Source organism: Fukomys damarensis, unplaced genomic scaffold, assembly GCF_012274545.1.
Source record: "Fukomys damarensis isolate Sample0158 unplaced genomic scaffold, DMR_v1.0_HiC HiC_scaffold_19, whole genome shotgun sequence".
Taxonomy (NCBI): domain Eukaryota; kingdom Metazoa; phylum Chordata; class Mammalia; order Rodentia; family Bathyergidae; genus Fukomys; species Fukomys damarensis.
In genome coordinates, this window is record NW_022900931.1 from 68,921,984 (window position 1) to 68,939,265 (window position 17,282).

The 17,282-nt window shown below is 47.9% G+C and overlaps 1 protein-coding gene across 1 annotated transcript in view; it reads right to left on the bottom strand.

Moving 5' to 3' along the window:
- Mzf1 (myeloid zinc finger 1) overlaps window positions 1-9,304 on the bottom strand; it is a 15,397-nt gene extending 6,093 nt beyond the window's left edge. Inside the window, exons 1-6 of the mRNA XM_010617015.2 lie at window positions 9,063-9,304; window positions 7,487-7,922; window positions 6,880-7,063; window positions 6,222-6,292; window positions 5,988-6,108; window positions 5-1,088 (exon numbers count right to left, since the gene is read on the bottom strand). Coding sequence (XP_010615317.2) covers window positions 5-1,088; window positions 5,988-6,108; window positions 6,222-6,292; window positions 6,880-7,063; window positions 7,487-7,882 — 1,856 coding nt within the window. The 5' untranslated portion in view covers window positions 7,883-7,922; window positions 9,063-9,304. The remainder of the gene's footprint in view (window positions 1-4; window positions 1,089-5,987; window positions 6,109-6,221; window positions 6,293-6,879; window positions 7,064-7,486; window positions 7,923-9,062) is intronic.
- Between the last annotated feature and the right edge of the window lie 7,978 nt (window positions 9,305-17,282).

Sequence of the window (17,282 nt, forward strand, 5' to 3'; positions counted from 1 at the left end):
CTGCGCGAAGCCCAGGCCGCAGTCGGCACAACGGTGCGGCTTCTCGCCGGTGTGCGTGCGCTGGTGGCGCGTGAGCTTGAGCCGCTGGCTGAAGCACTGGCCACAGTCGGGGCAGGCAAAGGGTCGCTCGCCCGTGTGCACACGCAAGTGCTGCGTGAGCGTAGGCCGCTGGCGGAAAGCCTTACCGCATTCAGTGCAGGCGAAGGGCCGCTCCCCAGTGTGGATACGACGGTGCTGCGTGAGGTTGGAGCGCTGGCGGAAGCTCTGCCCGCAGTCGGCGCAGGCGAAGGGGCGCTCGCCCGTGTGCACGCGCTGGTGCTGCAGCAGGTTCGCGCGCTGGCGGAAGCGCTGGCCGCAGTCGGCGCAGGCGAAGGGGCGCTCGCCCGTGTGCACGCGCTGGTGCTGCAGCAGGTTCGCGCGCTGGCGGAAGCGCTGGCCGCAGTCGGCGCAGGCGAAGGGGCGCTCGCCCGTGTGCACGCGCTGGTGCTGCAGCAGGTTCGCGCGCTGGCGGAAGCGCTGGCCGCAGTCGGCGCAGGCGAAGGGGCGCTCGCCCGTGTGCACGCGCTGGTGCTGCAGCAGGTTCGCGCGCTGGCGGAAGCGCTGGCCGCAGTCGGCGCAGGCGAAGGGGCGCTCGCCCGTGTGCACGCGCTGGTGCTGCAGCAGGTTCGCGCGCTGGCGGAAGCGCTGGCCGCAGTCGGCGCAGGCGAAGGGGCGCTCGCCCGTGTGCACGCGCTGGTGCTGCAGCAGGTTCGCGCGCTGGCGGAAGCGCTGGCCGCAGTCGGCGCAGGCGAAGGGGCGCTCGCCCGTGTGGATCTTCTGGTGGCGAAGCAGATTGCTGCGCTGGCTGAACACCTTTCCGCACACATTGCAGCCCCCGCCCCGGCCTGGCCCGGCCCCTGAGCTTGGCCGTCCCCGGCCCCCGCCCTGGACCGGGCGCCAGGGGGCGGCAGCCGGGCAGGTGTCTTCGTTCGCGCTGGAGTCGCTGTTGCGCGAGGGCGGTCGGACCCAGCCCAGGTCCCAGGGTACTTGGAGTTGCGTGCTCAGCACTGCCGGCCCCTCGGAGTCGCCGTCTGTCAGGAGCGCAAAGCCTGTAGGGAGGGAGCCCCTTGTGAGATATGGCCCTCTGCCCGGACCCACGTGGAACCCGGGAACTGGTCCTCTTATCAGTGCAGGCTTCCTTAAGGGATGACAGAGCCTAAGTCTGCTTAAACCAGGGATAGGGTGGGCGCCAGGACAAAAGTAGGCAGCGGGCAAGGTAGCCAGACTCCTGGGCTTCGACTTAGAAACCTGGGGCACACCTGAAGAGCAGACTCCACACAGGATCTGGGGAGCCCGAACCTGGGCACAGGGTCTCGGGCCTGAGTATAACCAACCCAGAGGCCTGTTCCGCAGGAGAGATGTGGGGCCAACCACGCTCACCACACAAGCCCTCATCAGAGGCTGGAAGCGGGAGGTGTCAGCAAAGGCAACTGAGAAGCAGAGGCTGGTGAAAGAAAGTCTGGAGGTTACACCAAGAAGACAGAGTAAAATAAAAAGGAGGAACCAAGATAGATTATGCAAAGGTGCAAATTCCCAGTGATGAATGTCATATATTGTATACCTAAAAGTACCAATAAAATTAATTTAAAAAAGGATAATAATAAAAAGGGATCGAGAGAATGAGGGCTATGGCAGAGGAAGGAAAATCCACTGGCCATCACAGAAAAGTCAGATAAACAGAATGCATCAAAGGAAATCAGCAAAAATCACCTCAGGGTCAAAAGACAAAAGAGAAGTTAGGAAACTTCCCAGAGGCAAAGAGCTAATTAACTTCCTAAGCTGTTTCAATAATTTAATATGAAAGACCAATAACCTGACAGACCCTTGGCCAAAGCATATGAAAAAAAAAATGTAGCTGCTTAAACCATAAAATATGCTCAGTCATCACCCTCCCCTATTAGTAAGAAAAGCACACAGCAGGGCTGAACGCATCTCCACATTGCCAATGCGGGGACTCAAGTGCTCCTGAGCACTGCTGGTGAGCTACACTTCGGCCTAGTGATTCCAATTGCACTTTCAGGTGTTTCTCCGATAGCTGTGCTCCTCCTTGTGCTAAATGACCTGTGTACAATTTTTATTTTTCTTGTGGTGTTAGGGATTAACTTGTCTCGTACCTGTCATCCTATTGTTTCAAGCATCCAAGAGTGCTGGGATTACAGGCATATGCAGTGAGCTACATCCTCAGCTCCTTTTAAAATCAAATATTACTAGAAATGAAAAAATGGAAATAAAATGTTTGTAAATGGGGAGGGGAGGAGGGGGTGAAGGAAGGGCAGGGAAAAGGGGAAAAAATAAAAACCAAGACCTGTCATGTAAAGGTACAAGATCCCAATAATGAGTGTAACTGTACTGTGTACCTAAAATGTACCAATAAACTCAATGAAGAAAAAAAATCAAATATTACTAGCTAAATCTTAGAAATGGCCTAAATGCCTATTAACTGACAAAAGGATAAGATGTAGGGATTTTTTTTTAATAAAGTGGAGTACCACTCTGCCATAAAGTTTGAGACACCAAGGATAAGCCTGAGACATTTCTAGCTAAAAAAATGCACCTTGAGACCATACTCTTGTGAGATAAATCAGAACACATTTAAATATAGCATTGTTTCTCTGGTGTGAAAAATAAGGACCAAAATGTATATTAGATATTGGGAAATGGGAAGAAAATGTTCAAATGAGAAGGGGAACAAGGAGGGTGGAGAATAGAAGGAAAAAAATAGAAACAAAGCTTTTGCAAATAAGGAGAAATGGATCAAAGGGAGGAGGGAATGGGAAAAATAGAAGCAAGAGGCCAGAGATTTAGCTCAGTGGTTCCACTGCCTGCCTCACAATTGCAAGGACCTGAGTTCAATCCTGGTACCCCCACCGAAAGCAAGATATATATCATGTACAGGTATAAATTCCCTTTGATGAATGTTATCATTATGTATATCTAAAATGTACCAATAAAGGCTTGGCTTAAAAGTTATTACTATTATTATTATTTTGTGGTACTGGGGGTTGAACGCAGGCCTTCACAGTGAATTACAATCCCAGTTTTTAAAAGTTTTTAAAATTGTGAGACAGCGTGTTGCTAAATTGCCCAAGGCTTGGCTCATACTTGTCGTCCTATTGTTTCAAGCATCCAAGGGTGCTGGGATTACAGACATATGCTACACATCTGCTATGCACAATGTTTTTCAGTGCACTAAGGAAAACCCACAAATACTGTATGTCAGTAGGAATCTGGGGGGACAAACACAAGGATGTGTCCAGAGAGCCATAGCACTTCTCTATGGGGCTGTGTAAAGAGATAGGGCGCCCTCTGCTGTTGTTTTAAGTGGGAAAAGCCAGGTATGGCATGAAAAATTGTGGCACAGGGTCAATATTAGGCACCTGAGTTTTTCTTTTTACCATGTGTTGTTTTTCAGTACTGTGTATTGAACCCAGGGTTACTGTACTGAGCTATATCCACAGCCCTTCCGTTTTCATTTCTTTTGTTTTTTGATTTTCAGCCAGGTGTGGTGATGCAGCACTTGGGAGGCTGACGCAGGAGGATTGCTGTGAGTTCAAGACCAGCCTGGGCTGCATAGTGAGTTTAAGATTACACAAACACCCCTCCACACACACAACAAGGAAATGAACATGTGTTTTATGATGCTGGGCTGGGGATGTAGCTCAGCAACTCTGTACCTGCCCGGGAAGCACAAAGTCCTGAGTTTGATTCCCAGTACAAGAAAAAAAAGTTATATGATGGTTTTTTTTTTTTTTTTTGGTTTTTTGAGATAGAGTCTCACTGTGTAGTTGAGACTGACCTGGAACTATGTAGCCCAAGCTGGTCTCAAACTTACAGCGATCCTCCTGCCTCAGCCTCCCGAGTGCTGGGATTACAGGTGTGTGCCACCACGCCCCGCTATGATGGTTAATTATAGGAATAGTTCAAGGAAATGTATTTTTAGGTGTTTTTGTTGTGTGAACATCACAGAGTGATGGCTATGATGTCAGTAGCCAGTATACTCTCTGTGTGTGTTGGGACTGAACCCAGGGCCTCACATTGTGATAAGCATGTACTCTACTACTGAGCTACACCTCTAACCCCAATAATCAATATAATCTTACAAAGCACCACTGTGTTTGTGGTCAGGGTTGACTAAAATGTTATGTGGTACATAATTATATGTATATGTCTTTGTTCCTTTGTATAGAGTCTTCCTGGAAGGGCATATAAGAAACTGAGCCAGGTGTGGTGGTGCTTAGATAAATACTAAGCTAGAGCTGGGGAAGCTGAAAAGCTAAAAAACAGCAAAACGAAACAACTCCCACCTGTTTTACTTCTGAGGTTCTTTTTGTTTGTTTTTTATAGACAGGCTCTTGCTGTGTATTTCAGGTTGGGCTTGAACTGTTGCCTCAGCCTCCTGAGTGCTGGGATTATAGGTGTGTGCCACCATACCTGGCACCCCCAAGGTTCTAAAAGCCCATGAGTTGTAGGCTCCAGGCATCTCTGGCCAAGCAGCTGCAGGTGATGTTGGGCAGGGTGCTGCTCTGGGGTCTGCACAGAATTCTGAGCCCACAGTGTACCCTCTGTGGCTCAGATTTCTGGGTTTCTCCTCCATCCTAGCAAAGGCTGCATTGAGGTTGGAGATTCTATTGAGAATGTTGGGAGGGTTAAGTAGCAGTAACTCTGGATGCCAAGATGTCATTCTTTCTGCCAGGATTCTTTCAGGAAGCTGAACTGGAGACTCAGAGTAAGATGTAAGGGAGTTTACAGCAAACTGTCCAGCCAGATTGCCTTACTGATCTTTCAGTGACATCTACTTAAGTTTTGGACCCTACTCACCTCCCTACAAGAAGTCAAGTTCCTTAGACAGAAGCTCTCCCATGACTCCCTAGGCTTTATACCACAGTGAGGTCCACACCCAAACAACTTGGGGAGAAAGAGGCCACACGGGGAAAAGAAAATTTAGTGAAACAAATTATTGCTGTCCTCAGAAAAATAAGGGAAGACATCACAACTGACAGAACAACAGGAAGCTACTGTAAAAGTATACATTTAAAGAATTAAAATACTCTTGGAGATTAAATAGTTGCTAGCACAAATGGAAATCTCAACAGGTCTTAGAAATATAAATATGAGAGGTATCTCAGAAACAGAATAAAACAATTGCAGTAAAGAAATCACAGAAACATTTTAAGGCACCTTTCTATAGCTGAAAGGGATGAACTTCAAATTGAATGTGTTTATTTTATTTTATTTTTTGTTTTTGAGACAGGGTCTCACTATGTAGTTCAGACTGCCCTGGAACTCACTATGTAGCCCAGGCTGGTCTCGAACTTGAAGTGATCCTCCTGCCTCAGCCTCCCAAGTGCTGGGATTACAGACATGGGCCACCATGCCCAGCTCTGAATATGTTTATTAGTAACACTGATAAAACTCTGATATTGAGCTAATAAAAATAGTTCTGAAACTGGCTGTGAAGGTGCGGGCCTATAATCTCAGCACTCTGGGAGGCTGAGGCAAGAGGATAGTAAATTCGGGCCCACTCTGGGCAACCTAGCAAGATCCTGTCTCAAAAAATAACAGTAGGGCTGAGGATGTAGCTCAGTATAAAGGCCTTAAATTCAACCCCCAGTACAGTACTGAGAAAACAACAAAAAGAAAAATAAAAAAGAAATTCGGGGCCAGGATGTATATTGCAGTGCAGTGGTAGAGCACTTGCCTAGCATGTGTGAATTCAGTTCCCGATCAGTACAGCCTAGGAAGCCATGACTGGGAGAGGACACGTGTGGAAAACACAAGATTGACTCTCAGGAGGTTTATGGTGGCTAAGAGGAGCCACGGGGTCCATGGCAGAGAATGGTCTGGAGGAGAGGGGAGTTTGGGGACCTGCAGAGGGCAGTCTGGTTGAACCAGGAACAGTGTAAGGGAAGGTGGGGGCCCAGACCCAGTGTGGCTCATGTCTCACTCACCTGGAGAGAAGAGGCCCCCAGCTTCCTCATGCCACAGGGCCCTAGGCTGCTCCCTCCATGAGGGCCCCTCAGGGCCAGTGTCGCTGTGGGGAGAGGTCAGCTCCAGCGCAGTCTTGTAGCCCTGAAACCACAAGGGTTACAGCTCATCTGCCGGGTGGGCACAGGGAAGGTTCTAGTGGCACCCATCTTGGAGGCTTGGGGCAGGGAATGGGTCACATCCTGTGTGGAGCTCACCTGGGCCTCCTCTGGTAGGACAGTGGGTTCAGCCCCCTGGGTCACAGGTAAAGGCTCAGACTCCAGCAACTCTAGGGAGAAAAAGTGGGGCCAGGTAGCCTGAGGGCATTCCCACTCCACTGCCCTTCTTAGTGGTATGACAGGTGACAGTATCCAGGTGCTAACCCAGGCAAGAGGGAAACATGGGTGACAGCTGAGGGCTGGGGTGGGCAAAGTGTGGGCAGTTGAGAGCCTGGATTGGGCATGGGGCAAAAGAGAGCACACTAGAAGGCCAAGTGTCAGGCTGCTGAGGGCTGGGGTGGGCCTAGGTTGAGCCTCTACAGCCCTGTGCATCCTGGGCTGGATGGCCACATGTGTACATCCAACCAGGAATGGTGACAAGTGGTGGGGAGGTGGAGCGCATACTCCCAGCACTGCAAGGTCCTGCTACAGCAGCACTCCCAATCCCCAGCTACCAGGGCACGTCCCTTAGTGATCTGACACAAGAAAGCCCAAAGTCTACTCCGTGGTGGGGGAGAGCTGTGGAAATGGGGCTGTAGCTTGTAAAGGACAGAGATGGTTGGACTGGAGGGGAAACCTGATTGGGTGGGAGGTGAGGACCAAGGGCACATGGGGACCATTTCCTCCAGCAGGCCCAGCCCACCTTGCCTGGCCTCACCTGGCTCCTCTGTAACCTCTGGATCCTCTTTCACCTGAAAGCCCAGTGGCAATTCCTGCACAGCCCCAGGAGGTGTTTCAGGTCCAGGGTCTGGAGTTTGAGGCTTGTACTGAGGTGGAGGCTGGAAGCTGGAAGGTTCCATCTTCTCTGACAGGACCTCCTGGCCCTGCACCTGGACTGTGACCTGGGGAGATGCCCCCACCAAGCAGAGAGTGGGACCGGGCACAACTGGGGTGGGGCTCCTGGGTACCACTCCACTTTAGGACCCAAGTCTGTTACCAACTGACAAGGTCCTTCAAGATTTTACCTCTTGTAGGCCTGGAGCAGGGAGCAAAAGGACCACCTGCAGGTGCTGTTACTGACATCTAGAGCTGCATGGTACCCTCCCTCTCTCCCCTTACCCTGAAGCCCACATGTACAGAGGATTTTAGTTAATGCAGGAATAGGCTGTGGGGGACCCTCCTGCCCTGAGCAGCCTTACACAAGGTCTCTGTTGTAGGCTGTCACTTCTGTACTATGTCGTGTGTGGCTGAACACGCACTCCCCAGTGTAAAACAAAGCAGAACAATGCTCCAGCCCTGACCTTCCATGCAGGCCATTGACTCACCCATCTGCGAGGCCTGCCCAGCTCCCAACGGAGCCTGTCGACTAAGGCAACAGCCTCTTCGGGGCTACTTGGCCGTTGCCCCTGCACATGGGCCTGGATCTCAGCGGGCAGCACACCCAGGAATTGCTCCAGCACCAGCAGTTCCATCATCTGCTCCTTGGAGTGCAACTCTGGCTGCAGCCACTGGTGACACAGCTCTCGAAGCTGGGTCAGGGCTGCTTGGGGACCCACTGCCTCCTCATAGCAGAATCCTCGGAAGCGCAGGCGTGCAGCCTCAGGTCCCAGATCCCACAGGGGAGCCTCTTCCTCTTCCTCAGGGTCCTCCAGCTTCACCATGACAGGCTCATCGTCTTCTAGGGGTGTATGGCCCAGGAGTCCCAGCATGATGGGCCTCATCAGGATCACCAGATCAAGTCTGCAAGGTCAGTGTCCGTATCTAGTGAAGGAACAGAACAAGGCTAATGCGCTAATAACAGACTGGTAGTGAATACATCTTGAGGACATACTGTATGCTGTGCTGTCCAATCCTCAGAACTGCCCCTATGTGGAAGGCAGATGAGGAAGCTGAGGCACGGAGGAGGTCACACAAGAGGGACTGTTTTCCTGGCCTTTTCTCCAGTTTGGCTTGTGTAGAACCTCTGGTAGCCCCCATCTCAACACAGCCTGCTAAAAGCTGGGCATCGTGTCACCCATCTGTAATCCCAGCTATTGGGAGGGTGAGGAGGAAGATCATAGCAAGATCCTGTCTCCAAAAACTAAACCAAACCAACAACAAAACAATCAGGCTGCTTCTTAGGCCTAGATAACACCTCTCTTCACCATATCCTGCTCGTCTTCAACATTAGTGACCTCATCCCTGCCCTCAGCTCTCCCTTTACCTGGTGGATGGCACTTATCCCACCTACAACCTGGTTATCAGCATCACTGCTGCCTCCCGCCCCCAACACCAGGCCCTCACTGCATGGTCGATGCTCCCACTGTTTCTCAGACTTGGCCCTAACTCAGGCCCTACTATCAAATTCATTCCAGCTCAACTGTCCCAAACTGTGCAAAGTCACCAGTGTGGCCGAGAACCCAGGCAGTACCCTTCCCCTACCGAGCACCACTACCCAAGCGCAACTCATCATATCACGCAATGATTCACCTCAAATCTCTAAATGAGGTGGGGGTGGGAGCTCAAGGCCCCAAACCACTGGGCCAGGAGCCTGCAAGGATGATTCAAGATTCTGATTCCACCTATATCAAGCTGCTGTGCCCTGTGAACCGCAGTTTCCCCATATGTAAATGGGGCTGTCTCCTCCCTTATAGCATGGGCTTTGTGAAAATTTAAGTTTATTTATTTGGTACCGGGGATTGAACTCTGGACCTTGCACTGGCTAGGCAGGCGGCGGCACCACTGAGCTAAATCCCCAGCCCCTAAATTTATTAATACGATGTCACAGTGTCATCGATTACGAGGGCCACCTGATGTCAAGGGTAAAACCTCGCTCCTCAAGGTTACAGGTTAACCTGAAATCCTGGGAGAAACTTCGGTTATAGTCAAGCGGGGCAGTCTTGGCGCAGGCTCCATACATACATTTCCCAGCCTTGACCCACAGCTTCCGGTCCGGGCAGCTCAAACGCCGCCATGGCAACCGTGGGCGGGCCTTCCGGAGCCTCTCGCCGTGGCAATAAGCAGTGACTGACAAGTTTCGCGCAATAGCGCGCGACCCTCCTGTAGGAAGAACTAGAGCTCCCGGTCTCTCTAGGTAGCGGGAGCTTCCGAGTCCGCGCGGTCTTCCCGGACCCTCCCGAGCTTTCCCGGCGGGGAGGTCCCCGCCCTCACCTCAGCGCTCCGCGTTCAGCGGGACACGCCGCACTCCCAAGCATGCGCGATCTCTGTGCTCCGTCCGCGGCGAACTACGTCTCCCAAGATGCTCCGCGGCCCCTCAAGCGCCCCCTTCGCCCTTCCCCCATTCTTGTCTCCGGTTTTATCCCCCTCTTGTCCCGCCCCCTGGGATAGTGGTGGCTGTAAGGGTTAGGGCTCCCTCCTGGTTGTCTCTCCCACGCTCCCTGCCTCCAATCCAGGGGTTCGGCCCCCGTCGATGTGCGCAAGCTTCTTAGGGGGCAACTGATGGCTGTCCCGCCCTCTAGATCGAGCTTTTTCCCCCCCCCTTCCAATTTTCGTCAATTCTCTATGGCCCTTCCTAGGATCTGCAGGGTTTTGCACCAATCATGGCCTTCACTAGGACGCCGTCAGCCTCGCTGTCTCTATGGCAACCCCTGGCCGGGAGGGGTTTTTCCTCAGCCATCTCTTGGACTGTGCCCGGGAGAAGCTCTGTGGGGTGCTTTCTGGAAGATGTAATAGGCGGAGTCTCTCTGTGCGCGTGCGCAGCGCCGGCAGGGCCGTCTGTACTCTGGGGCAATGGTAACCAGAAAACCGACCAGTTGGTCGCCAGGGCAACACCTCGACAAGCGGGCGTTTGAGGCAGGCGGCAGAACCATTGAACTAAACCTCTGGCCCCGAGTGTGCGTTTGAAAAGCGAGGACGTGGGGATCGACAGGGACAGAGAGGTGCTGAGCGGGAGAGACAGAATAGGTACTGAGCCTAGGGCAGGGAGGGGAGCAGTCTGGAGACGGCCTGGGCAGAGACACTGCAGAAGATGTGTTAGAACAGGTGGCAAGAGGGAGAGAGATTGGAAAGGGATGGTGACAGGAGGGTCAGAGGCAAAGGCAAGCAGGGCAGACGTCGAGACCAGGAGAGAAGCAGGAAGGAAGAAAGGGACAGAAATAGAACTACAGTAAGATGTGTCAACAGCCGGTCCATGCAAAGCCTGAGCCAAACTGACTGTATTTTAAAATTAATTTTATTGATACACTTTAGATATATACAGTAATTACATTCATCATAGGGAATTTGTAACTGTATATAATGCAATTTGATTATTTTTTCTCAGCCCCTCTGCCCTCAACTCCTTTTTTTTTAAGATTTTTTTTTTTTTTTTTTTTTGGTTTTTTGAGACAGGGTCACACAATGTAGAGTTGAGACTGACCTGGAGCTCACTATGAAGCCCAGGGTGGTCTCGAACTCACAGCGATCCTCCTGCCTCGGCCTCCCCAGTGCTGGGATTACAGAAGTGTGCCATCAGGCCCGGCTTCTCTTCTCTTTACTCTTTATTTATTTAATTATTTATTGGTACTGGGGATCAAACTTGGGACCTTGTACTTGCGAGGCAGGCGGCGGAACCACTGAGCTAAATTCCCGGCCCACTTCCCCTTATTTATAAAAGCTTTGTTCCTATTTTTTCCTTTTATTCTTTTTCCCTTCCTTCCTTCCGTCCTTTCTTCCTCTCTCCCCCAACCCTGTTCCTCTTCTCATATAACATTTTCTTCCTATTTCCCAATATCTGTTATACTTTTTCGCCCTTATTTACCCTTTCAATTTCTTTTTTCCTTTTTTCTTTCTTTTTTTTTGGTACCGGGGATTGAACTCAGGACCTTGAGCTTTCAAGGCAGGTGGTGGCACCGCTGAGCTAAATCCCCGGCCCACCTTTTTTGATTTCTTACACCAGAGAAACAATGTGATATTTAAACATATGTACCTTATTTATTTTGCTTAAGAGTATGGTCTCGGCTGGGTGTGGTGGCACATGCCTGTAATCCCAACACTCAGGAGGCTGAAGTAGGAGGATCATTGCAAGTTTGAGGCCAGCCTTGGCTACATAGTGAGTTCAAGGTCAGCCTGAACTGCATATTGAGATCCTGTCTCAAAAAAAAAAAAAAAAAAAAGGTCTCAAGGCGCATCCATTTACCTAGAAATATCTCAAATTTATCCTTCTTTATAGCACAGTAATACTCCATTGTTAAAAAAACTCCACATTTTCTTTATTCATCCATGAATGGGCATTTGGGCTGTTTCCAAGATTTAGCTATTAAATATTGTACTGCTATAAACATGGGTGTGCATAGAGTGCTGTGGTATGATTTTAACTCTTTGGAAAGATACCAAGAGGGGGAATAGCTGAGTCAAATGGAACCTCTAGCTTTAGTTTTTGGAGAATCTCCAAACTGATTTCCATTTTGGTTGTACCAATTTACACTCCCACCAACAGTGAAGAAGGGTTCCTTTCTCCCACAACCTCACCAGCATTTGTTATTGTTTGATTTCTTGATGATAGCCATTCTTTATGGAGTGAGATGTAATCTCAGTGTTGTTTTAATTTAGATTTCTTGACTAACCAATGATGTCAAAGATTTTTTCCATATATTTATTTGCTGTTTGTGTTTCTTCATCTGAGAAGGGTCTATTTCAGACATCCATTTTTGGATTGGGTCTTTAAATTTGGTGGGTTTTGGCCGGGTGTGGTGACACATGCCTGTAATCCCAGCACTCAGGAGGCTGAGGCAGGAGGATTGTTGTGAGTTCAAGACCAGCCTGGGCTACATAGTGAGTTCCAGGTCAGTTTCAACTACATAGTGAGACCCTGTTTCAAAAACAAAAACAAAAACAAAGTTGGTGGGTCTGATTTTTTGTTTTGTTTTGTTTTTTGATACTGGGAATCAAACTCAGGTTCTTGTGCTTTCAAGGCAGGCAGTGGAACCACTGAGCTAAATCCCCGGCCCATGTTGTTGTTTTCTTTATATAATCTAGATATTAGTCTTTCGAGGAAGAGCTGGTAAAATTTTTTTCTTATCCTGTGGTTGTCTCTTCACCCTCTTGGTGGCTTCTTTTGCTGTGCAAAAGCTTTTAAATAAGATGAGATTCCAGTTGTTGATTCTTTGTAATAATTCCTGTGAACTGGGGTTTTGTTCATAAAGACTTTGCCTACACTCATGTCGTCAAGAGTTTTATCTATTCTGTCTTCCAGCAGATTAAGTGCTTCTGTTTTACTGTTAGATCTTTGATCTATTTCTATTTTATTTTAGTGCATGGTGAGAGATAATGGGTCTAGGTTTACTCTTTGGCATGTGGAAAACCAATTTTTTCCAGCACCGTTTATTAAAGAGGCTCTCTTTTGTCTAGTGAAAGTCAAACCAGCTTTTCCCCCCACCAGTACCAGGGATGGAACTCAGGACCTTTAGCTTGCGAGGCAAGCATGATGCCACTGAACTATATCCCGGGTCCCAAACTGTTTTTTTAAAAAGACCAAATCTCAGGGCTGGTGATGTAGCTCAGTGACACTGTGCCTGCTTCGTAAACACAAGGTTCTGAGTTCAATCCTCGGTACTGGAGTCGGGGGAGACCAAATCTCCAGCCTTTAAATTATTGGTCTATGATTGGGTTAATCTATTCATGACCTAATCACCTCCTAAAATTCTCCTGATGTTACCTATTTAATATTTCACAATGGGGATTAAATTTCAATATTAGTTTTTTTTGGGGGTTGGTTTTTCTTATAAAATGTTTATTTGGTAATATTTTATCATAATGCATTGCATCTCTTTGGTAAAACCAAACTTTATAAACATTTTAATAATCAGAAATTACATATAAAAACTAGACATTGGTAAGTTATTTATTTATTTATTTTGGACCAGAGATAAAACTTGGGACCTTATGCTTGCGAAACAGGCAGTGAAATCATTGAGGTAAATCGCTGGCCCTTGTAAATAAGTTATTTTTAATATGAGCAAAGATTGGCAAATGAGAAGTTTCTGTTCATTTATTGGTAGTTACAATTGAAACCTAGGACAATTTCTATATTGCACTACAAATGAAGAATTGTGAGAGACTGCTTGGGCCTGCATAAGATGGCTGCCCTCAACCTTAGCCTTTGCCTCAGTGGAAAAATCCCACTAGACTACATACGTGACCTTTGGCAGGTCTAGCCCCTGGGCAAAACAGGAAATCTTACAGAAAAAATAGCCCTTTGTGCTAACCACAGGGTCACCGGATCTGGAGCAGGAAGCAGGTGGTATTTTCCCCGTCCTACTTGCCCCTAGGGATTGTGCACTTACCCCTCCCCACATTTGGTAAAATACTGATTGCTGTATGGTTAAATGCTTGAATGACTCATGTGATTGGTAGAGGATTTGCTTGAGCTGTCCAATAAGCTTGCTGAACCCTCCCCCTGGGATAACAGTATATAATCGTTTTGCTGAGCCAATAAAGCGCCTTTGATCAGAAACCAGACTTGGGCCGTGTACTCTAACTTCTTAAAGATTTCCTTCACAGACATTCAAGATCGGATCGGCCTCTGATGACCCACGAATAAGAGGCGGCTCTCACCTCCTATTCCCCGCGGGACGGGGTCCCCCCAGAGAGCCGCAAAGAATAGTTCAATAACTTTCTTGAATTGTAAAGCATTCTTTATACTTTCATTTGAAAATAAATAATAGTTACAATGAATTGGCAATTATAGATTTTATACAATATATGATTGTGACATAATACTTGAAAATTAAGCAATTTAATAAAATGTACAATTTTAAAAACAAATTTTGGCAATGGCAATGCTAATTATATGTAAAGATAAAAATGGCAGGTATATGCCTGAGATTTAGCTCAGTGATTCTACTGTTTGATCCCGGTACCAAAAAAGAAAAAAAGAAAAAAAAGAAAAATGGCAGGTATAAAATTAAAATACTCTGTTATTTTTCTTCTTCCTCTCCTCCTCCTCTTCCTCCTTCTTTTGTTTTTTTTTTTTTCTTGAGACAGGGTCTCACTATGTAGTTGAGACTGACCTGGAACTCACTATGTAGCCCAGGCTGGTCTCAAACTCACAGCAATCCTCCTGCCTCAGTCTCCAGAGTGCTGGGATTACAGGCACCACCATGCCCAGCTAAATACTCTCTTATTTTTGCCTTTCAGTAGATATTTTTGACTACATCATTAACATTGAAGTAAACCTTATTTAAATCAAAGCATACATATTTCAAGCTAACAAAAACTATAAAGTAAAAGCAAAGTACTGAAAGATCTAAATGTTAGAAACAAAGTCACAAAATCTGGGAAAAAAAAACATGGAAGAAACATTTTTCCAACTGTGACTCAAAACGCAAAAGTTAAAAAATATACACATTGGCCCAGGATTTAGCCTCAGCGGCACAGCGCTAGGACATACACATAAAACTAAAAAAGCCGGGAGTGGTGGTGCATGCCTGTAATCCCAGCACTTGGGAGGCTGAGGCAGGAGGATCGCTGTGAATTCAAGACCAACTTGGGCTACATAGTGAGTTCCAGTTCAGTCTCAACTACACAGTGAGACCCTGTCTCAAAAAAACAAAACAAAACACCACACAAAACTAAAAAACTAAAAATTGTTTTGTGTAGGAAAAAAAACCACACCCCAAAACAAAACCTCAAAACAACAATAACAAAACAACCCAAAGTCCAAAGACACACTAAGCAAACTACCTGTATCACAGAAATGACAACTGTTTCCTATATATGTACAAACTCCTAAAAATAAAGAAACCGGGCCGGGATTTAGCTCAGTGGTTCTGCGCCTGCCTCGCAAGCGCAAGGATCTCAGTTCTATCCCCGGTACCCGCTTCCCGCAAATTCTGGAAAAGGAACCATCTTGGACGAACAGAATTCAGAATCCTAGCAAATCTGAGAGGACTGGTTTTGCACACTAGGTGAAACACCTGCGTTTCTGGTCCAGTACAACGCGGAGGGCTCTGCCTATCACAGATTTCTGGGTATCAGCCCTGGTTCAAGGGAGAAGGGGACACGGAGAATTCTGGGTGTCATAGTCCTTGAGGGGAACACATCGAGAACTCGGGGTACCTGAGTCTTTAAAAATGCTGCTGTGTGGGTGTAGTATTGTTCTTGGGTGGGCACCTCAAAAATTCTGGGTAATGTAGTCCTGCTGTCTGGACCACATCTAGGATCCTAGGTATCATAGTCTGACTGTCACAAGGAGGCTTTGGGGGTACTATAGTTAGTAGAAGAAAATGCTGAGGATTCTGGGTATTGTGGTCATTGCTAAGGCAACGTGTGAGGCCTTCTGGATAGTGCAGTCTTGAGGCTGCCTTGAGGGTTCTGCATACGGGAGCTTTTGAAGCGGCTGTCATCACAGTAGCACGCTATAGATTCTAGGTATTGTAATCTTTTTCCCTGGCACACGAAAGATTCTAAGTAATGTCTTTATTAGGAAAACTATGTCACAGATCTTAGGTATTTAGGGACTACGTCTGCGCGGTTAATTATGAGCATGGCTGTCCATGGGAGTATTCTAAGTATTCTGGGTGTCGTAGTTCTGTGGCTACAGACGAATTCTGGTCATTGTAGTCCACGGGAAAATTATCTAGCACTACCGCCCCGCAAGTGATTCAGGGTATCATACTCTAAGGGGAAATAGTGCCGAGGTTTCTGGGTATCGTAGTTCTGTGGCCTTGGCGGTAAATTTTGATTATTGAATAATTAGTCAGAATCTGAGTATTCTGTCTAGGATAGTCCAGGATGAAATTATGCTGAGGGTTGTGGGTACTATAGTCCTGAGGCCATAGTAGAATTGTGGTTATGATTTCTATGGGAAAATTTTTCTGTGAACTCTGAGTACTGAGTCTTGAGGCCCCGTGGGGGATTCTGGGTAGGGTAGTCCAGGGAGATGATGATAGGGATTCTGGGTTTCTTAGTTCTGCAGTCAGGGAGGAGGCTGGATGTCCCTGTCCAGCTGTGCTGAGCGAATTCTTCCAGTGATGTCACCAATCTCTTGATCTTTGTCTCCTGATGAGTTGCGTTCTTGGTAGTACAAAGAGAATATTGGGGGCTGAGAAATGCACTCTCTTCCACTCAGTTGAGTTTGAGCACCACCCTAAGGCCATCCCCCCAGTTACTCCCCTCCCTTCACCTCATCTCTGTAGTCGCCTTAGGAACAGTGTATATAACTCCAGACCAAAATCATGGAGTCTCTACATTTTTTTTCACTCTTGCTCTTGAGCCCAAAGAGTTTGATTTATCTGCATGGCATACAGTATTCCTTTTCTGTAATCCATTTCTCTGTTCATGGCCTTCAATAAACTTAGCTACTTTCCCCCCACCAACGAATGTACACTGTGCAATTCACTGCTTGACATATAGAACTTGGGCTCTGTCAGGTCCACCACAGGATAATACTGGGGTTCCTTGTACCGCGTGCTCTTCCAGCCCTGAAATGAGGGCTGCAATACCAGCTGCAGGAGCAGTGGAATAGGTATAAAGGTCAGAGTCCTGTGCTAGCACTGAGCAATGATGAGATGCTCTGGAGGGTGTGGCATGTGCTGGGCCTGGACAGGGTTCCGGGTTGCTATTCTCAGTGCATGTGTGAGCCTGGGGCTGCACAAGCTAGTCCCAAGCACCCTGGGCCTTATCATGAGGACTGAGGGGAGAGTTTGTTTTGGTGGGCAGTGTAGTTGCTTTACTAGCAGCAGCTCCTGAAGTGGGAGGGGGCAGGCTCAGCAACCCTGCAACTTTGATTGCTTTGGGTTAAAAACATTTTATAATCCCATGAAATATTATGAGGTGCAAACTGTATCTCTTACAAGGGAAATATATCAGGCACAGAAGCTTAAATATCACATTGTTTTTCTTACATGAGAAACCTAGAGTAAAGACAATAGCAAAATAAAAGATATCATAGATAAGAAATGGGCAGGTAGGTCATTCTCAATGGGGAAGGAGGCTGGGCTGGGGGGAAAGGCATTGGGCTTGGGTATGAAAATCAGGCCTCAAAATAAAGACAAATTGAAGCTGGGTGTGGTGGCGCACTCCTGTAATCCCAGCACTGGAGAGGCTGAGGCAGGAGGATCACTGTGAGTTTGAGAGCAGCCTGGGCTACATAGTGAATTCCAGGTCAGTCCCAACTATATAGTGAGACCCTGTCTCAAAAAA